Genomic DNA, 22716 nt, shown 5'->3' on the forward strand with positions numbered 1-22716 from the left:
CATGTAGAATTATCATATTAATGGAGCAAAGTGTATCTGTAATATTCTACATACAAGTAGTTGCAAACGTAGTCAATTGAAGTAGTAGCAGTATTGGCAGTAGTACTCGTAGTACTACGTTTCATATTAGAGTAGTGATATTTCAGAAAAAAAAAGGTTTGTAGTAACAGCAGAAACATGTGATCGGTAATGAAGTGAAGTTTAATATAATGAGAATTTAGAGTCACATTTTAGCTAAGGGAACATGTATTAGACTAAATAAACTACTTATTAATATGTATTCACAGCATATTCGCCAGTTATTAGTCATTATTAAGTATTGATCAGTGTCTTGTTAAGACTAGATTTTACCCTGGAGTAGTTACTGAAAGTTCAATCTAAACATTACCATAAATTAATGAGTTTATTAGAAGTTATACTATATTACATAATATATAACATGTCTTCCCCAATGTAAACCGAATTTTGAACTATCCATAATAGAAGTATAGTGACAAGTGGTAGCACAAATACTAATAATATGACACATATATTGCAGGGTTGTAGTAGTGATAGTATTGTAGTATTAGTTCGTAGTAATAGTGATAGTATTGTAGTATTAGTTCGTAGTAATAGTGATAGTAGCAGTGGTGTGTCTTTTTGTTTGAAGCTTAGTAACCACAGTTATTTATATGTTTGTAGATTTGTCGTGTTTTTGTTATATTATATTTGTTTATTTGTTGTAATGCAAACGTAGTCAAACATCGGTGGGAAACTACTGAAGCGAACTCCGCCAACTGAACAGCGAAGTGTTAAATAAATGAGCGCAGTGGAGATGGTCGGAGCTGGAGCCTCATCTCCAGCAGACGTCTCTGTCCAGGGTCCTGAAATCTGCTTCTCCATGCGTGCGTCATGTGACTCCAGCATCTCTGCCGAGCTCAGCACCAACCAAGCCTTTCTGGAGATCTCAAGTGGGAAAGGGACAAACCCTGCACCTCCTTCCTTCTCCTCTAATCGCGAGTGTTGTTTGCGCGAGCATGATCGGACGATGAGGACCTGCGCGGCGCTCGGAAAGATGCGGGACTCGCGCTGCCCATGTCGCGGCTCTTTATTCACGTAAACGCGGTGAAATGCCAGTTTAAGGTTCGGTTGTTGTTGTTGTTTTTTTTTTATTTGTTTCTTGTTTAAGGAGGGGGTGATGTAACGATCCTGGGCAGCTTCAAGTCTCCTCGGCAAAAATGCAGAAGGGAATACGACTCAATGATGGTCATGTCACCTACCTGGGGCTTTTGGCAAAGAAGGACGGCACAAGACGAGGGTGCCTGAGCAAGAAGAGCTCGGACAACACCAAATGGCACAGCAAGTGGTTCGCTTTGCTGCAGAACATGCTCTTTTATTTCGAGAACGAGTCCAGCTCTCGACCCTCGGGATTATACCTGTTGGAGGGGTGCTTATGCGACAGGGCGCCCTCGCCAAAACCGTCCCTCTCAGCCAAGGAGTGTTTGGAGAAGCAGGTATGGAGCGCGAACCCCCTCCCACTCTTGCTGTTTTTGTTCAAATGCCTTCACTCCCGCTCCCCCTTTACCCCCCCATTTTCTTTCTTATAATGACCTCAAATCCAGATTATGTAATCCATGCATGGCATTAATGATGAGGTAACAATATTAACACCTAATGACAGTACAGCAGCGCTTGGCACCGGGCTCTGCAGTGTTTTTTTCTTTGCAGCAAACCCCTTAATCCGTCTTTTTGTATTGGCAGTATCAGCACAAGTCGAGCGCTGTGAGCGGATTCATGACAAAACACTTGGTTTTATGGGGCTGCATCATTCCGCATTTCACTTACCGACGGGTTTTGTACATTTTGGGGGGGTGCTGAGGGGGGTGGGGGGTGGGGGGGCACAGCTCGCTCTCTGCAATTAAACAAGCAGAGAAGTTGGGGGGTTGATTGACGCCACCTTGCGGTACAATGGCATTGCAGCAGCAGCAGCATGTGAAGAAACAGCAGGAGCGCTAGATGACCTATTTTGAGGCGCAAAAGTGGTGGATTTGTGACTCCTAAACATTGCGCACGCCACTGGCTGCCACTGTGTGTTTAACTGAGATCATTTCTCGCGGGTGCTGTCTGGCTCCTGGCCTGTACATTAACCTGTTTTTGTGTCTGGAGCATATGAAAAACAACTTGAAGATAAAGAAATAAAGATCAACTGCAGGGCAGTTTAGCTTAAACAGGCACCCTGACTTCAAGAAATTCTCAAATCTTCCACGAGAAAGCTTGAAACGACTTAATCTACTATTCAGCTCCACACAATGAGGTTTGAAGGAATTACTTGACAAGTGTATAAACCCCCCTTTTCAGGCTCAGACCTATGATATTGAATTGAAAAGGCTCATGACCCAGTTTGGCGCCGGCATGTAAATAGATTGCAAAATTAGAGCTGTGCTTAGAGTTCATTTTTCAAGGCACCTCCTGCTGCATTTGTTCTGCATTGTTCTCTCACTTGAGTGTAGCAAGAGTGAGACAAAACTTAGGTAGCATTTGAGCCACAAACCTCCTATCTTTCCCTCTTACCAGTTGAAATGTTTACAACATTCTTCCCTGCTCTTTTTCATGAGAAGTTTCTGCTCAAAGCCTCAAGCAGCGACATGTTTCCAACTTAAAGAAGGCAGCTCAAATGCAGATAGATGTAGCAAACCATATGTCAACACTCAGCTGGGGTCGTAATGCGCCCACCTGTTGACCTCAGGGACCAGTGGGATGACCCTCAAGGGCACCCTCAAAGTCTTCAGCAGGCAAACATGCTGAAGCACTCTCTACAGTTGGATTGCTGCTTTATTTATTTATTTTTGTTGTTGATTTTCTTGCTCAATTTAGGTGCATTTCTGGGGCAATTTTAGTGAGAAGTTGTATTTTAACAGCGTGTGAGTCACAAGGTGAGTGACATTTGTCAGGAAAAATCACCAGATGGCGAGCCTTTTATCAGAAGACACGAATCCTTTAATATATTGTCGCTTTTAGGCGATGCAATCGTTCTGTTTTTTTGCTTTCAATTATGCAAAGCGAGAGATTATAGCGACAACTTTGCTTGACTGTTTCGGTCTGCCATCCAAACGGAGTCCAGGTTCTTGCTGTGAACAGCTGCCCTCATGCTGACGAGGCACAACGCTCCATATTGGCTAATGCTTTTAAAATTTTTGTCAGCAGCGCTGCCCTCCTTTCCCCTGTAGACTTCCTCCCTACTGCTGCATTAAAAATGTGCTTTCAACGCCATCATGACCGCAAACACTGGAGTGGTACGTCTGAGCGTGTCAACATGAGCTACCTCCATCGCCCTCCCCTGCTTTATCTTCCATAATCCCTGCATTATATTTACCCTATTAAAGTGTGAAAACCAGCATGTAGTTACCATAGCAACCCTTATTGGCATCCTAAAGAATGATGCAGCTAGAGGAGGCGTGGTAACCGGGAGTATTGCGTCGTACCTTGTCTGCTAAAGTGAGCGCTATCTGGGCTAAATTTGTTCCCTGCAGTACTTCACAGGGGTCAGAGTCCATTTTTAGCAAACAGCTCGCTCACTCAGGGAAGCAGCGGCACTGCAGACAATTCCTCAAGAAGCAACGCAGGAGCAGCTTGATTTGTGTTGTTTTCTGTTACATAAAGCCACTTTACACCACAAATTGAAGCTGTTTTATAGAATATCTCGACTTTGTTAATTGTTATGTAAAACTATTTCATCTTTTAGTGGCTCTATGAAACTGTGTTATGTTGGACCTCCATGTTTTTTCAGTCGACCAGACGGGACATGATGTCCGAGAGGAATCATGTCTGTAAGCTTCTTCTGGATGTTGGTGTAGAGGCTGTGGCAACAAAAGTAGCACACGCCACTTCAAATCAGTAATTATGGAACATAAATCAACAATATTACTTTATTTTGGCATATTTACTATTGAAAAGCAAGTCAAATAAAACTGTATATCTAGTACAATTAATAGATACAAGATAACATCAAACCAATTCCAGTGAGATATCAGTGGGGTTTTGTTATTTACATTGCAATTTATTGGATTTAATCCTTGAAATATTTGTATTTTTTTAAATACCATTAATTCAGTCTGTGTAATTTCCAATTTGCTTAAGCAGATGGTAGCCGGCCGAAATGAAAGAGTATAAACCATATTGTCTTGCTGTAGAACACACAGACGGTTCTGAAAAGCTGTTCAAGTTACACTTATGAAACATATTATTACAATCGATAAACATTGATGTGAGTGTTAGCACCATATTAGTCAGTTAGTGATCGGTAATGGTTAGTATATGTTCCCCAATCTGAAGTTGTTATAAGCTTTATTACAAGGTACTATTCTTTAGTGAAAACAAAAGCGATGCTTGGTGAAACAAGAAGAACATTTTGCCCAAATTCTGTTTGTGTTTTATTATGAAATCATTATACTAAACAAGCTCAGCATGTTGGAGCCAACACCAGGTCAAACAGCTGGTCAGAACACAGGTCAATTCGATAATAGAGATCTTCACTTTCACAATGAAGATGAATTCTCCTTTGTGCATGATGGGAGTAGAAGCAATGATTTAAAATGTGTATGACTCAGCCATAAATATAAATCAGGCAGCAGACAGGGCTCTCCACATTGCCGGAGCCCAGACACTCGCCGTGCTCTCAGAGAGTCCATGAGGGAGAACTACAGCAACATGCATGCATCTGTGCCCGAAATAGATCTGCTTTGACGGTAGGATGAATGCCTAATGAATGTGAAGATGAAGGAGCAGTCAGCCGTGAATAATGATCAGTTGCAGGTGGATAGGCGCCTGTTGAACATCTGCAGGCCAAAGCTGAGACCCTCGCGTTGACATTAGCAGGATTAGCCTGCAGCAGACGTGACCCTGCGACCCGCAGCTCAGCTTTTTAATTGCAGTCAAGAAGCGCACACCGCCAAGTGGTCAGGCAATAATGTTTCACAGATGATGATTGATTCATTTCATTTGTAACCGAAGAAGAAAATAGATTTCAAACTGAAAGGCGAGGTGTCGGAAATTTGAGCTCAGGTTTCATTCACCAAAGGGAAATGGACTACAAGAAGAAGAGGCCAAAAGTAGGTTCACATTAGGATGGACGATCGAGGACAAGACAAGTTTTTGTGGACCACCGGAAATACTCAAATACTACTGTTCAAGACTGCTTAATAGCAGCTAGTCATAAGACCTTCACCTGCTTCTTCTGTTGCTTATCCGGAGTCGGGTCGCGGTGGCGGCATTCGGAGCAAGGAAGCCCAAACTTCCCGATCCGCACAAACCTCATCCAGCTCTTCCCGGGGATCCCAGGCCAGACCGGAGACAGAATCTCTCCAGCGAGTCCTGGGTCTTCCCCGGGGTCTCCTCCCGGTAGGACATGCCCGGAACACCTCCCCAGGGAGGCGTCCAGGGGGCATCCGGATCAGATGCCACCTCAGCTGGTTCCTCTCGATGTGGAGGAGCAGCAGCTCCACCCCGAGCTCCTCCCGGATGACCGCACTCCTCACCCTATCTCGAAGGTTGCGCCCAGCCACCCTGCAGAGGAAACTCATCTCAGCCGCTTGTATCCACGATCTTTTCCCCAAAGCTCGTGAGCATAGTTGAGGGTGAGAACGTAGATCGATCGGTAAATTGAGATCTTCGTCTTGTGACTTCACCACAACGGTCCGATACAGCGACCGCATCGCTGCTCTATCAATCTCACGCTCCCCTTTTCCCTCACTCGAGAACAAGACCCCGCGATACTTAAACTCCACCACTTGGGGCAAGAACTCTCCACCGACCCGGAGAGAGCAAACCACCTTATTCCGGTTGCGAACCATGGCCTCAGACTTGGACTAATCATAAGAGTTAACAGGTAATTTTAAAGAAAAAATCGAGCAGCATTTTAACACAAACAAAAGGAGGAAAAATACAGCGACATGATTGGTCCAGCTACGACATGCTGATTGGTCGGACTGTCTGTCACTCAAAGTGATGCCTCGTTGCGGAATTTTATTTTACTTATGTATTCACTTATAACTTAGTTTTCGTCATGAAATATCTCTTCTAAAATATTAATTTCAGGTCATTTAAGGGCAGTACTTGACATCTTATGTCGTGGTGTTGTCATTTGCTCTGAGAATGGCTGCTAGTTAGTAGCGGCTAACCGTTGCTAAGTTGTTAAAACGGTGGAAATGGTCGCCCTTTCCTCGTGAAGGAAAACTATTGACAGTGACAGTGGTAAGTTTGCTGATAGAAACCAAAAATAGACCATATACAACAAGAATTCCGACCACATTCACAAACTACATGCAGAAATACGAAGTGAAGGCTAAGGCTGTAGCTACTACGACTTGAAAATAAGAAGTGGTCGACTTCATCATTGCTTCTCTCTATGGCACAAATATTGTTTAAAAGATAGTAATGTACAAGGGAACACTCTATAGAGAGTACATAATGCGTTTGGAGTAGTCAGCAAGGTAATAGTTTGATAAAGTGTCAAACAAATGGTTGTTTACAAATAGTTACAATTCCCCTCCTTTTATTTTCAGGATCAGACACTATTTGAATTGATATTCATGCTATTTAATTCAATTGAAATACAATTAAAGTAGAGTAAAATCTGACCATATCGTATAGCTAATGTGGCCACATAATAAAATGAAATGAAAGTTCTGCACCCAGAGAAACATACACACGGATAATCAAGTGACACCAGTACACACACACACACACAAAAAAAAACTTCACATTGACTGCGGTTGCTAGGAAACAGGTATCGCACAGTTATGTAATTGGCCATGGTGCCAGCATCCATGTCTTATGGCATTTCCTCCTGGGAACCAGAGACATCCCGGGAAGTGAGATGGGGGAGGCTTCCCTTACTGAGCTCCATCAATTGCGGTGGTGGGCGAGGAAGATGTGGCTTCCCCGGGCCCTGTGTGGTTTTAAATCACCTGCTTAACGTCTGCAGCCAGCCGCTGAGATAAAGATAAATGCTGCAGTGAAGCCTCACTCATGCCGCTGCGTTGTATATGGAGGTTTTCAATGACTGTTTCTGTCATGTGTGCAACATGCCTGCTTAATGTGACCACCCCTCCTGTTTGTTTCAGTACTACTTTACTGTCAGCTTCACCCATGAAAACCAAAAGGCCCTGGAGCTGCGTACAGAGGACGTAAAAGACTGCGATGATTGGGTGGCCGCCATATCACATGCCAGGTACAGCACTCACACCCACGTCATGCAAACGTCACTGAAATGTACAGCCGCGGCGATTAGAAGTCGAATTAGTCAATAAAGGGTAAGTAATCTTTGAGTGACGTCTTAAGAGGGTGTTGCTATGGTTTCGCAAGTGGGGTTAAAATATGCAGCAATGGAAGACTTGAGCTTTGTTCACAAGAGGAGCTTTTTATTTGAGCTCAAATCTTGCACAAACGCAAGCCACAGTGTAACAAATTAACAGTGTGCGTTTTTGTGTTTGCGTGTCACAGTTACAGAAACTTGGCCACCGAGCACGAGACTCTGATGCAGAAGTATCTTCATCTGCTTCAGATTGTGGAGACAGAAAAAACGGTTGCCAAACAACTCCGACAGCAGATAGAAGATGGGGAGATAGAGATTGAGCGACTCAAGTCTGAGGTAATACACGATTGCTGTACTGTTGCTGCATGAAAGGTTTGATGTGTGAAATGCTGAAGAAGTAAAAGTCCCATCATGAAATAGATTATGTTTCTGTCAATGCAGAATTTCAATACGATATAACTGAAGTACTTGTGCCTGATAATTTGTTTCAAAATAATATAAAAATACATTTTTAATAATATTATTTACTTTTCCTCCCGTGACTATACATTTTTTCTCTCTCTGGCATTGTGAGTGTCACATCCAAAATATATTTTATACATGAATAAAAATCTATTGCAGGTTTTAAATTATGTAAAATTTCACATTCATATTCCTCCGAGTAAGTCTTCAATTAGGAATTAAGGAATATTTGCGTGCACAAAGAAGAAAAATAGGCATTTACACATGAAGGCTTTTCTCAGACATGTTGTGTAAGTCAAAAGAAAGAATTGGAAGCATCTTTTTGTGTTCATTAGTTGTGTTCTTCAGATGTAGTAGCTGCTTTTAAGTGCAAATGTGATGCTTCACAATGAACTGCAACCTGAATATGCATGAAATATTCGTATAATAATACATGCAAGGAGATTTAATCCTCGCTGCCTCTTCAGTAAATGAAGACACTTAGCTTCAAACAGTTTTTAGCATCTCAAGTACTTTGCAGTCTGTTTACCTGTGAAATGAAGGCCAGCTTAGGTCTGAAATGCTAGCCATGTTAGCAGGGATAATAATGTGATCATGTGTTTTTTTGATCGTGGGTCTTTTTGAGATATGGCTGGAACATGGTGGTCAATTCACTGTGTATCATGTCAACACCAGACAGCAGCCGTGGTGAATTACATAACTTTTACCAATGTTTATCAAACCCCTGGACATACTCTTCCTCATCTCTCTCTCTCATGAGGCTGTGAACACCACTGCTCTCTCCGCCACTATTCACAGTGTGTTTTCTCTCTTCTTCCCTTGTAAGAAGTCTGCTGCTATTTCCACCTTTTTTTCTCATTCGTGGCGCCCCTGTCACCATGTTGACTGTGCCTCCACCATAACCCCAGACCCGTATGTGCTGCTTATGACTGTGGACAGACTCGCTGTCACTGCATATGCGTCCACATCACCGTCTGTTCCCACTGTAAATCTTTTGCAGATTGCTGGTCTGCTCAAAGACAACGAAAGGATCCACGCCAGCCCTGCTGCAGCTCCCACTGATGACGACTCAGAGATCAAGAAAATCAAAAAGGCATGTCATAGCCGTGTCACTGAGTTTATGAGGCAAAACCAGGTTTTAACCGAGAGTCCCACTTGCAGGTGCAGAGCTTCCTGCGTGGCTGGATCTGCAGGAGGAAGTGGAAGACCATCATCCAGGATTACATCCGCTCGCCTCACGCCGAGAGCATGAGAAAGAGGAACCAGGTGGTCTTCAGCATGCTGGACTCTGAGGCCGAGTATGTGCAGCAGCTTCACATCCTGGTCAACAACTTCCTCAGGCCACTTCGCATGGCAGCCAGCTCCAAGAAGCCGCCCATCACGCATGACGACGTCAGCAGTATATTCCTCAACAGGTTGGAGCAGCAGTTTCACTTCCTCTATTCATTGTTTCTGTGTACCATTTGTTCCTCAAGAGTTTAACAGGCAAGAACCCCAGTGAGTTGATAGTGTACTTAAGATCCAGTTGGACGATTCATGAAGTTACAAGGAGATTCAAGTAGCAAGTCTGTATATTCAATTGTAGCCTGCAGGGATTTGGTTCAGGAATAGGAGCCCCATGTTTAGAGTCGGAATAAATCTGTTACAAAGTGGTATTGCTGTCCAAAAGCAGGCCCTGCAGCTCTTCCTCCCTGAATTGGGAATTTCTCACGATCCATTTGTGGGGGGCCATGAGAAGGGGACCCTTAGAAATGGACCTTTAAGCTTCAATCTATCTTCAATATTTACCTGTTACATTGTAGCTCTTTCAATTATGGTTTATTGGCTGACGCTTCTCTGTATAGATATGAGCCGGGGAACCAAATTCTGGGGGTTCTACATCTTTGCCTAGCAGCATTGACAGCAGGACAGAGTGTCGTCTCCCCTGAAAAATCCCAGACTGGTCAGAATATCTAATAGAATATAAACCATAATCCTAGTCTAAAAGTCTTAAAATCAAGTCCAATCTTCCTCTTAAAAATGAGGCCTGTATTGAAGTTAAATCAAGCTTCGAATGTGTGTGTTTCTTCGCTGTGTCCTTTTCGAAGTGGAGCTTTATGAAAACAGTGGACAGACAGCTCAAGCAGGGAATCTGCATACGTCCTCACTGGTTAATCAGAATCCACCCACACACTCATCCGAACACTGACGTACAAAACTTGCTCAGCTCTGGTACACACCGATCACGCTCAGATCGCTTTGACACCTTTTTTTAATTTTCTAAATCTGAGATTGAAAGATTAAGTGCATTTTCTTTTTGGTCTTTTTTCAGCGAAACTATCATGTTTCTACACCAGATCTTCTACCAGGGCCTGAAAGCCAGAATAGCCAGTTGGCCGACGTTGGTATTGGGTGAGAATCGTAATGCAGACGTCACATGCTTGTTCAGTTCCTGACGTGAGTTGCTGTGTCCACAGCCGACCTGTTCGACATCCTCCTCCCTATGCTGAACATCTACCAAGAGTTTGTGAGGAATCACCAGTATAGTCTGCAGATCCTGGCTCACTGCAAGCAGAACAGAGACTTTGACAAGCTGCTGAAGCAGTATGAGGCCAAACCTGACTGTGAGGAGAGAACTCTGGAGACCTTCCTCACCTATCCCATGTTCCAGGTGAGCACCGATGTCTGGCAGATGTCCACCAGGATAAAAATTGACCTGTTCATTGACCTCACCGTAAACACTCTTAAATCCGGTCATTGAAATTGAAAATTCTTATTACTGATTTATTCATTCTGTCAGCAGCAATAAAACTGCTACATGTTTCTTTCTTTTTTTTTTTCCACATGGCACGACTCCATCTCATTGTTGTCGACCACTGATGCCTCGCTGAGCCTCATATCACCAGCAGGCATTTGTCTGCATCTGTCTTGATTATCTATTTTGGTTTCCGCGTCTATAAAAAGCATCGATTTTCAGAGCTCGGGCTTCAATAACGGCCCCTTCTCTGGCAGGCGTCGGTACTGTTGGGACTTTCTGCCTCTTGCTGTGTGGAAGATAAATTTTGCTGATGAGTGAAAATTGTGTTGAGTGCTCATTAGTGTACACGCATGTTGTGTGTATTCCTGTACACTAACTGCCTTACCTGTTGTTGTTTTCGACCTCCGTAGATCCCCCGCTACATCCTGACGCTTCATGAACTCCTGGCCCACACGCCGCACGAACACATTGAGCGCAACAGTCTGGATTATGCCAAGTCTAAACTTGAGGAGCTTTCCAGGTAAATGTTACGGAAAAACAACTCCTACAATAACAAGTATTGCAGCAATTGAAGACTTAAAGGTACATGAATAAAGATGAGGTAATATTGCTGCAATAAGTTAAAAAAGTATTTTATTGTCTAATTTATACATACAATCATAGAAGTACTTTTTTTAAATTTTGCAGTCTAATGTTCACTTGAGAAATTACGGAAACGTGTTCATATTTTATTATCATTTTAAGTGGTAAGAATTTGAGTGACTCGCCAAAGCTTTTATTTTTATTATATTAAGAATGATCTTCTCTGTCTAGAATCATGCATGACGAAGTGAGCGAGACCGAGAACATCAGGAAGAACTTGGCAATCGAGCGAATGATCGTGGAAGGTTGTGAGATTCTCCTGGATACCAGCCAGACCTTTGTGAGACAAGGTAACAGCTCCACTTTTGTTTTACTCACATCTGATTCTATTCTATTCTATTCAGGCACCTTTGCATGAGGAGAGTAAAAACGTCAGCGTAAAACCTCTTCTGAGGTTTTCCTGGAATTGTTGTCCTCCTTGGCAAATTTGGGACACCCTTTTTTTTTTTGTTTGTTCAGGGTCTCTTATCCAGGTCCCGATGAGTGAGAAGGGAAAGATCACACGTGGTCGACTGGGCTCCCTGTCACTGAAGAAGGAGGGAGAAAGGCAGTGCTTTCTCTTCTCCAAGCATCTAATCATTTGCACCAGGGGTTCTGGAGGGAAGCTTCATCTCACCAAGGTGGGCACACGCTGCTGAGCACCTGTTTCTTAGTTCAAACAATAAAGCAGACCCCCAACTCTCAGAGCTAAACTGAACTTATCAACCGACGGCAGATGTAAATAGCTGTCAGAAATTTTATGGCCAGCTATCACCAGTTGAACGAAAGTCTGTGTGCTTATAGCATGAGGGTGACTTTTTTAATTCTTGCAATGAAGGAGTTTTCAAGTTAGAGTTTAGCCCTCTGATTCTAGTTAGAAAATGTAAGTGTGTTTCATGTTTGCAGAATGGAGTAGTGTCCCTCATAGACTGCACTCTTATGGAGGACCCAGAGGGGACTGACGATGAGTGTAAGTGTTTGGCTGCTACTGTACAGGAAGAAAAAAAATGTTGAACATACATGTAATACTTGAATTAAGTCAGTGATGATACAACGTATGTGCTGTTTTCCTCACAGCCAAATCAGACAAAAGCGGCCAGGACATGGAGCACCTGGACTTTAAGATAGTGGTTGAGCCGAAGGACAGCCAGTCATTCACTGTCATCCTGGTGGCGTCCTCCAGGCAGGAGAAGTCGGCGTGGACCAGTGACATCAGCCAGGCATGTCAACACACATCACCGTCCGCTGCTGTCAAAGATGCGGATCGGGATGTTAGAGTTGAGCCCGTACACAACACAGCCAACCATGTGTGTTTCTGCTTGTCCTACAGTGCATTGACAACATCCGCTGCAATGGGCTCATGATGAACGCGTTCGAAGACAACTCCAAAGTGACAGTGCCACAAATGATCAAGTACAGTCACCTCACAGCCCTTAACTAATGCCCAACATTCAAGTAAATGAAAGTAGTGTCACTTTGATCACAAACAGGTCAGATTCCAGTCTGTACTGCGACGATGTGGACATCCGCTTCAGTAAGATGATGAACTCCTGCAAGGTGCTGCAGATCCGCTACGCCAGCGTGGAACGTCTGCTGGAGAGACTGACCGACCTGCGGTTCCTCTCCATCGACTTCCTGAACACCTTCCTTCACTCGTACCGTGTCTTTACCACGGCAGACGTGGTGCTTGACAAGCTCATCACCATATACAAGAAGCCCATCAGCGCCATCCCAGCACGGTAAGTCAGCAAATTTACTGGGAAAATCAACCTAGATACTAAGAAATCCATTTTAAATGCAGCATAAACTTTTTGTGGGGGTCATTCCACTTAAGGAATAGCACCATTGACACACGGTGCCATTGGGTCTTCTCTGTCACAGAAGAGACCCACTACATGTGACCTAATAGATTTTTATTTTTGTCATAGAGATGTCCTCACTTTAGTGTGAAAAATTATGGGTTTGTTATTTAGTTGGAGAGTTACGGAAGTAATTTTCTAATTGTGGTGGTATGGTAAAGATGAAGTAAACACATCATTCAATTGTGTGGGAACCTGCCTGCTGGCTGCTGCAGGGTTCGAGTGATGTCGTCTGCTGTCTGTGGTGTCACTGTTGTTGTAATAGCCAGAAGATGGAAGCGTTACAGGGTGGTTTTGTAAAATTGCAAGATGAGCATGAATGATGATTTTTTTAATAGCAGAAATTATACCTTTATTTTTCCAAAAAATGTTTTTTCGTGTCAAAGGTGTAATTCTATTAATGATATTCATGAAAATATTGGAATAGGTGGGACTTTCCAGAAGAATTGGCCATGTGCTCTGTAAAAATGACTCAAAACTGTGTCTTCATCTTTAAAGGAACATGTTATATTTTTTGTCTAAACTTTGCTTTTTGATCCAAGAAAGGTGGCGGGGTATGACATACTTTTTGCTCTGCTTATTGCGTTGTATTTAGGTCAGCAGAGTGACCAGATGATGAATCAAGCGATGTGTTTCAATCTATTGTATAAAAATGATAGGGAGACATATTGTGCGTTGTATCAGGGTTTTGTAGGTGTTATGCTTGCAGCAGAGCTTGCAATCTTCATTTTTATTTGCATGTATTTAAATGAGTGATAAAGGCAGTTATTGGCTCCAGTCTTTCTCACCCATCTGAGTGTCTTCACTGGACTCTGTTGCTCTATGGCAACCTGCCTCTCTGCTGCAGGACCCCACCCATCCCTCCCCATCTCCCTGTCTGCTGAAGATTCCTAACATAAAGTATCACCACACAGTGCGGTGCGGTGGACTCGGCTCAGTGGGGTTGAGATCGGGGGGAAGCTCCCGAAAACCCACGCCCTGCCGCATGCTTTCCCATGACACTTGTCATGTCACTGCGAGACACCTACACTTGGTTGCTTGTGTCAGCAGTGGTCATGCGCGCCATCACTCGCTGTGCTATTTATGGTAACCCGTGAGGTCGCAGGAGGGTGGCAGGGAGTAGGAGGGTTTTTTTTTTTTTTTTCTGCAACACTGCAGCATGTATCTGAAACGACAGGGCATGGCTGGAAAAACGACTTCTGGAAGCAGGTCTGAATAATTTAGGAGATGTGGGCAGTGTGACTGTTTAAACGAATGATCCTATTAATAATATCGGCAGGGATTAAGAGACCTCACCTGAACGAGGCACATGGGTTTCTGACCAAATTTTTATTTATTTTTAATGTCAAGATAATAGTACATCCTGCAAATACAAAAATCATTTAATATTTTCCAGGGAAATATATTTCACAGCTAATGCTATTGTAAGTTTTTGACATGTTTAATGCAAATGCCAACAGTAACCAGGTGAAATCAACTTTTTTTTCCATTTAAAAAGCTGTGATGTTCTTGCTCGGATAGGAGACTGTTGGACCTCAGAAAGTGGTCCTCCATGTTGAAGTTAATCTAGCATTGTCTATCTGTTGTCTTCGACACAGGTCCCTTGAATTATTCTTTGCCAGCAGCCAAAACAGCAAACTCCTGTACGGTGATCCTCCCAGCTCCCCTAGGGCCAGTCGAAAATTCTCTTCCCCTCCTCCTCTGGCGATTGCCAAGAACTCATCCCCAAATCGCCGGCGCAAACTGTCCCTAAACATCCCTATCATCACTGGGGGCAAAGCCCTTGACCTGGCTGCCCTCAGTTGCTCCTCAAACGGCTATGCAAGCATGTACTCCACCATGTCCCCTTTCAGTAAGACCACGTTGGACATTAACAAACTCTATGTTTCGAGCCCCATTTCAAGCAAAATACCAGATGAAGGAGAAGACAAGAAGGACAAGGCTGAGGACACCCCAGCTTGCAAACAAGGTGCGTTAACCATCAGCTTTTGAAGATCTGTCTGACATTTATTTGTAACTCTTTTTGGTATCTAGATCTCTCCGTACGAGAGGAGAGTGACAATGATCAGAACCAGAGTGATGATGCCGATGCAGAAGCCTCTCCAACGAAGTCACCAACCACCCCGAAAAACATTAAGTGCAAAAACTCTTCAGGTAAATGACATAATGCTACGGGTGAGGAACGACAGATTTCATTTTCTCACCTTGCAACGACACTAGTAACCCACAGAGGGGCTGACGACAGAAACAATTGGTGATGAACGTGTGGGGGAAACCAATGCATGGCTGGAGTGGGTGTTTTGGGAAACTTGCGCCATAGCAACTACATCAAGAGCGTGTTTTCCCTTCCGCCCACAGCGATGAGGTCGTTTCGCTGGAGCCAAGATGATCTCTCCTTTCTAAATCTCACAGCGAAAATCCACAGACATAAGAGGCAGAGATCTGCTGAGGCGCGGCAGAAATTTCTCATCCTGTGTCTACAGTACATTCTCAAATATACATGGCAGACTGCACTGACTCTCATGATACCTCTGTTATGCTGTTAGTTGGCAGCTATTTTTAGCAGCGACCATCTTGAATATCTAAGCCTCTGGAGGGGGGAAGTCTAAAAGAGCTGCTGGTCTATGGTGACTCCATGTGGACGCACTAGAAAAGGCAGGCGGCTAATAAAAGTTGGCTTTTCCCACAGAGTTCTCTCTGTTCTCCTACAACAACGGAATGGTCATGTCCTCATGTAGAGAGCTGGATAACAACCGCAGCGCTTTGTCGGCTGCCTCTGCCTTCGCCATCGCTACAGCGGGCGCCAACGAAGGGACTCCAACGAAGGAGAAATATCGCAGGATGTCTCTTGCCAGCACAGGTACAAACACGAATCCATCATCACTAATACAAGTCTTTGGCTTAAACACTCTGTCCTCTCTCTCAAGGCTTTCCTACCGATCAGAGAAATGGAGATAAGGAGTTTGTGATAAGACGAGCTGCGACCAACAGAGTCCTGAACGTCCTGAGACACTGGGTGTCCAAACATTCACCGGTACCTCATCTCAACACTGCAGACTTTATTATAGCTCAATAATTATTCACAGTTTCTGTCAGACTATCAATTCTGAATCAGTGCTTTTTTATATATATATATATATTTTATTTATGCATTTTTATATTCAACAAACATACAAAGAGCACCAGGCCCAAACCAAAACAACAACGACAAAGAGAATAAATAAAACAAAAGTAAACTAAGAATAAATAAATAAAAAGCGACAGCAGCCAGATGAAATGTTCAGTTCATAGATGAAAAGTCCCGAGGCGTTCCCAGGCCAGACCGGAGACATAATCTCTCCAGCGAGTCCTGGGTCTTACCCGGGGTCTCCTCCCGGTAGGACATGCCCGGAACACCTCCCAGGGAGGCGTCCAGGCGTCAGAAGCCCTTATGAAAAGACCATCAACTAACAAGGACTGTGACGTCGCCCAGCATGGTGCAGCTGGGGCCCCACCCTGGAGCCAGGCCTGGGATTGGGGCTCGAATGCGAGCGCCTGGTGGTCGGACCACTGCCCATGAGGCCTAGCCGGGCCTAGCCCGAAAGGACGACATGGGCCGTCCCTCCTGCGGACCCAACACCCACAGAGGGAGTCATAGGTGTCGGGTGCAAAGAGGACTAGGTGGCAGTCGAGGGCGGGGGACCCAACGACCTGGTTCGTGTGGACATTCTCTGGATGCCTGTTCAACCTAGTTTTTGAATAATGGAGCCGATGAATAACCTTAAATTGTATTTAATTGTAAGCGAACATTAATAGAGCATAATCGTAACTTGGACAATGAGTCCTCCAAGAGCTCCTCAGAAATCTCAACATTCAAATCTCTCTCTCAAGCCTGTCGAATGTTATTAGATGAAGGCTTCTGAATCTGTGCTATTAAGTCATTTTTTGCAAACAAGAGAAAAGAAAGTTGTAAATATTGAATTCCTTTTAGTATTTCAAAGGTCCAGAATAGAATGTATGGGCAACGGCTGTTGTGGATGTTAAGAAAGGATGTAAATATAATCAGCATAGTGTGTTCTTCAGTTGTGTTATTTTCTTTGGGTCTGATGTGACAGGACTTTGAGTGCAACAATGAGCTGAAAACAAAAGTAATCGCCTTCCTGGAGGAAGTGATGCACGACCCTGAGCTGTTGACCCAGGAGAGGAAAGCAGCAGCCAACATCATCAGGTATTGATTCCAGTGTTGCTTTCGCTCCGTCATTATTCCTGATCCCTTTCTTTGCTGTGGTTTTCTTTCAGGACTCTAACTCAGGAAGACCAAGGGGACAATCAGATTACACTAGAAGATGTAACACAGCTGGTGAGTGAAGGCATTCGTCATCGTCGGTGTGGCTGGTATCACTTGTGAGAACTTGAGAAACAACATGAGCTTGGATGAATATTACATATTCCATTACGTCAGGTAAACTTTTTTTGATCCTGCTGCTGAGTCTGTTTTCGTCCTTCATTGATTTCGAGTTTTTGAAAAGGACGCATCAGTACCATTGTTGGGAAGTGAAGCGCTGGTTTGACGCACAATGCATGTTTTACAAGCATGAAAAAGTTTCTAATTGAAGTAAGGATGCCAAAAGAATGCAGTGTCTGATTTGCAGTAGAAAGAGAACAGTTTTTAGTCCTTGACGTCTCAGGAAGTGACGTCTTACATGCGTCTTAGGTGAATCCTAAGTTGCGTCGTTGTCACCATCGACTATGTGAGGGCGACAACATGATTTCAACTCTACGTCCAACTTGCTGAAACATTTTGAGAAGGTAGTGCAGCACGGAACAAGCAGAAAACTCAATTCCTGTCAAACGCCAGTAGATGTCTTTCAGATGAACTACAGGAGCTGGATCTGGATGCTACCTGTTTCTCTCGCTGGGATTTTTCTTTAAAAATCATTTTATAGTCAAGAAAAGCGACTGTTTATTTTACTCGAGAACAAAACATGATTCAGTAGTTTGAATGCAGTTCTAGAGTAACTGGCCCAACACTGGTCGGCACTTCTTAAATAGCTGCAAAGTATGTTTAGCAATCTCGGAAACTGACTTGGCAAAATGACTTCCAAAAAATGGCGTTATTTGTGCTTCAGTAGGGGGATCGTTCGATCTTGTCCATATGCTGATGTGGTCTGGTTAGATATACAGCTGTTGACTTCGGTCATTTTTCAGGTGGGCCCTGGAAAAGCTGAGCCTTTTGAGAACCACTCTGCACTGGAGATTGCCGAGCAACTGACTCTGCTGGACCATGTGGTGTTCAAGGTCATCCCCTACGAGTGAGGGTCATTGCATCTTGGAAGTATACATCAAAGGGTTCATTCGTCTTAGGTGGCAAATCTTTTTTTTTTTCCTCAACAGGGAGTTCTTCGGACAGGGATGGATGAAGAACGACAAAAATGAGAAAACACCATTCATCATGAGAACAACGAAGCATTTCAATGATGTCAGTGAAATCTTTGTTGTTTTCCTCCTCTTTTTTTTTAACAAAATTACGAGTCTGTTTTTTCATAGGTCAGCAACCTAATTGCCACAGAGATCCTTCGCTGTGAGGATGTGGTCACACGGGTAGTGGTCATTGAGAAGTGGGTGGCCGTGGCTGACATCTGCCGCTGTCTCCATAACTACAACGCTGTGCTTGAAATCACCTCTTCCCTCAACCGAAGCTCCGTCTTCCGTCTGAAAAAGACCTGGCTGAAGGTCTCCAAACAGGTGCCTGTCCCCCTCAACCTTCCTCTGTTCAAACAGTTGCCTGAAATGTCTTTATTAAATCTCTATTACGACAGACAAAAGCATTAATTGACAAGCTCCAGAAGTTGGTCTCATCAGAGGGGAGGTTCAAGAATCTGAGAGAAGCTCTGAAGAAGTGAGTTGCAGTTTTTGCGATGTGTTTCGCACTAAAAAGACGCTTCCTTTGCTTCATTTTCTGATTTAAACGTCATTTCCCTTGTTAGCTGCGACCCCCCTTGTGTGCCCTATTTGGGGATGTACCTCACTGACCTGGCTTTCATCGAGGAGGGGACGCCAAATTACACCGAGGACAACTTGGTCAACTTCTCAAAGATGAGGATGGTATGGAATCTGTGCTCTGTTTTTCAATCATCTGCATTTGAAATATCCCTATATCATTAATCTGTTCACTTGTTTCAGATCTCTCACATCATCAGAGAAATTCGGCAGTTTCAGCAAACAGCATACAAGCTTGAACTTCAACCAAAGGTCAACAACTCTAAAAAATGTTTTGTTTAATTCAAAAAGCTTTTCCAATGCAGAATACAATTTTGAGGTTTACCTGACTAAGTCTGAGTCACGGAGCACCACCACTGAGGACCGGTTACAGAACCCTGGTCTAAACCATCCATCAGGGCAGTGTCTCGCTACGATCCTTTCACCTCAGAGGCACATCTTCTGTTACAGATCACCCCTGACCAGTATCAAAACCCATCCACCCAGTCTGACCTCTCCTCTTCACCTGTCTTGCTTTCCATCCATTACTCTGGATGACTGATCCCAAACTTATCTGTTCCCCCCTCCTGTGACTTCACCCTTCCCCTTGCTTCTCATTCACACCCATTTGTATTTTGGAGTTATTTTGTCATATATTTATTTGTCATCTGTCTAGATTAATAATAGTTTAATCCGGTTTTACGCCCATGTTAGGATAAAATATTTAAAGGTACACAGGTTGCCATGTGTGATTTATAGAATCATCCGTATTTGATCATTCATTCATGTAAAAAAATTCAGTATTTTGTTGTTGGTTTGCAGTTGTTTTCCTTAAATATTGACTCCCGAAGAGCCCCTATTTGTATCCCAATTAATAGCAAGTCATCTAAGAATGGCAGAACAGGAGTGTGAAATTAATTTTGAGGAATCTCAAGGTTGCTAAATCAGAAAAGAAGACAGCCTCTGTTTATGTTTGATACTTATCTGCCTTGATCCTGGAGCTGCATCTGACCATAGCTATTTATCAGGTGTTGCCTACTGATTCTGTGGAATGAAATTAAGGGTCAAGTGATGGTAGTTTTCAAGTGTCTTTAAATAATGTTTTGACCCTCACAAGTGTCCGTCTTGCCCTGCAGGTAGCCCAGTATCTGCTGGACAAGAGCTCTGTTCTGGATGAAGAAAGCATGTACGAAGCCTCACTCAGAATTGAGCCCAAAGTGCCAAACTGATGGTGAAGCTCGTCCTCGTTGTTCCCTCTGTTAATATTACGCATCAGTTAACACACACACAGCCACTTTTGTATAGTTGTATTTGCTCTTCTGTACAGTAGATGTTAACAATTGTTTAAAGCATTAAAATGTACGAATTCTGTTTGTCGCCATGACGCCACCTGCTTGTGATTTTTATTTTTCTTCCTTAGGGATATTTTTTGGAGCATTATAACAGAGGTCACAGCAAGTTTTCGTGACCAATGACATTATTTTGCTTTGTCTCATGGTGTGTCAACTTTGCACTTTTGCAGCACTCGTGCCGTCTGCCAAACGTTTTCTTTGCTTGAGTTTTAAAACGATGTTTCTCTGCAACCAATGTAGCATTGTACAAAACAACTGCATCAAATCAGGTATAAGAGCAGAGAGAAATTGGTGGTGCATAAAAGTGACAAACAAGTTTGACATGCCGGTGACTGAAGCAGGAAGATGTGATCTGTCATTTAGGCTCAATGAAACCTTATTGCATTTGCTGACCACTACTTTCTGAAATGTATAAGACAACAGGGTGCACAGTTGAGCGTCAGGGTTCTTATCTGTTGTTTTTGTTGGTTTGTATTTAGTAATAACAGCCAACCTCGACGTCTGTTTTCCCATTCAGAATGTAGTACTGCATCTGGAGCATGCGCAGTGCCATCTTCTTTGTTTATGAATCGAACAATACAACGCCTTCTTTGTGCGTAGCGTACACACACACACTACATCGTCTTGCATCCACCTGCACAGACTATGATACTCTGTAACTCCAGTTATCACGACCTTTCTCAAATTTTTCACTAAGAATTTGGGCATTAAGTAAAGCTGTAACTAAGATATAAATGAATAAAATTGCTTTACTTCACAATATTTGGCCCTCAAAATGCATTGAAAATATTGGGGAACCCTGACCTCCTCTATGAAAACAGAACCCTGAGAGGAATGTCTGGAGAGTCAGTTGAGACTACAAGGAAAGAGCAAAACCAGAAGGCTTCCATTTTGTTTTTAGCCTCCTGTGTCATGAGCAATAGAGCGAGTGGTTATTTGATGCTGATCTTCTCAGGTGAATGCAATAAGCTTTCATTGGTCTCATATCAGCAGTTTTACTTTTTATGTGAAGGACGGGCCAGACAATGGGTCTGTTTTTTTTCCCTCGTTCTCCAGCCAACACTGAACATCGCTGCAAAGGTGTTATTGTAAGACTGTTGCTTACAGACTTAAAATCAGCTTTATTGATATTTTGGAAATATTGCACTGTTACATGATATTTCAGGAACCTTTTAATGCAATGCTATTCTAAAGAGCTTTGAAGTGGTCCTGGAGCCAACGTTGAGAGAAGAGGAGTGGCAAGTGAGTCAAACGCTGACTGCATGTGTTAAGTGTGTCGGACCCAAAACTAAACACGACTTCATCTGCTTACTTGTCAACCTGGCTCACTAGTTTAGCTTCTGATTCTCTGGGGGAAAAAAACTATTCCAGATCCTTCTGTTCCTCAATGTAAAGAAGGATGTTCTCATTTAAATTGAACCCAAATCTGATTGTCACACGAATTGCCCGCAGCCAAAAGTGAGATACTTTGTGGAGTAAAAGGTTGTTGCTCTTCTGTAATTAAAAGACAATCTGTCCTTTTTGCTGTTCCAGTGATTGTGGAACGTGACTGTATATCACTCTGTTATATGCATTGCTGTTTAACACTATTATGAAAAAAAAAAAAAAACTATGTGAATGACCTCTGCCTGCAGCATTCAAACACTATTTTTGTAGTAGTATACGAGAGTGACCTGCTCTTTATATGAACATGAGACAGTATTTTGTACCTTGTCGTCGGTTCACCTCACTGAGATGTGCTGTACGTTTTGTACATGCAGCCCTGCATTAATTCTCAATGTGGACGTGTAATCTTATACGCAAATTGTACTCCAAAGTTAAACAAACCGCTACGAAGGTGTGGTCTTGAAATCTAGAGATAGGAAACAACTTCAAAGTGTTCTGCATTTATACTGTAATCCTGTCTATAACCATTTCTGTTAGCAGGAATATAGTTATGTAGTGCTTATTCTGTGAATATTTGTATGTATTTTTACTATGTATGTACAGTACACTTTTGAAGCTCATGTGGCAGGCATGCAACACATCCACAGACACAATATTACTATATACTGTACACACTTATACATGCACATACTCTTATAAGGAATATAACAAATAAACATTTTTGCTGTTAGCAATACCCAGTCGTATGAAAATTATCTTTCAACCTTCATGTTTTCATTTCTTAAGAAGTATATTCCCAGTTTTGTTAATAAATAAAGAAAGAACGAAAGAAAAATAAAAGTATAACAATAAACAGAATAAATATGATGGTGATATTATATTAATAATAATAATAATAATAATAATAAAACATGTTTCCTGGTAACCTCTTGCAAATAAATCAATTTTATCTCAGGGGCATTTGGTCTCTAGTGTTTTTGTAGGTCATTGTCAGTTGTTCAATTTGTATGAGCTCAAAAATATTTATTTATTTCAATAGAAGGAGTCTTG

The 22716-nt window shown here is 42.9% G+C and overlaps 1 protein-coding gene across 1 annotated transcript; it reads left to right on the forward strand.

Moving 5' to 3' along the window:
- The first annotated feature begins 819 nt into the window (after window positions 1-819).
- On the forward strand, window positions 820-22608 carry rasgrf1 (Ras protein specific guanine nucleotide releasing factor 1). Its single transcript, XM_053886168.1, has 27 exons — window positions 820-1493; window positions 7101-7207; window positions 7480-7627; window positions 8754-8846; window positions 8915-9168; window positions 10065-10144; window positions 10210-10403; window positions 10901-11010; window positions 11304-11422; window positions 11592-11752; window positions 12018-12081; window positions 12189-12331; window positions 12442-12524; window positions 12602-12850; window positions 14569-14939; window positions 15005-15124; window positions 15660-15830; window positions 15898-16004; window positions 17065-17177; window positions 17249-17309; window positions 18158-18261; window positions 18344-18428; window positions 18497-18694; window positions 18769-18848; window positions 18937-19054; window positions 19133-19201; window positions 20065-22608. Exons 1-27 carry the CDS (start codon window positions 1218-1220, stop codon window positions 20155-20157), a joined length of 3771 nt encoding a protein of 1256 aa, XP_053742143.1. The 5' UTR covers window positions 820-1217; the 3' UTR covers window positions 20158-22608.
- The last annotated feature ends 108 nt before the right edge of the window (window positions 22609-22716 follow it).

The sequence above is a fragment of the Synchiropus splendidus genome, chromosome 14 (genome assembly GCF_027744825.2).
Source record: "Synchiropus splendidus isolate RoL2022-P1 chromosome 14, RoL_Sspl_1.0, whole genome shotgun sequence".
NCBI lineage: Eukaryota > Metazoa > Chordata > Actinopteri > Syngnathiformes > Callionymidae > Synchiropus > Synchiropus splendidus.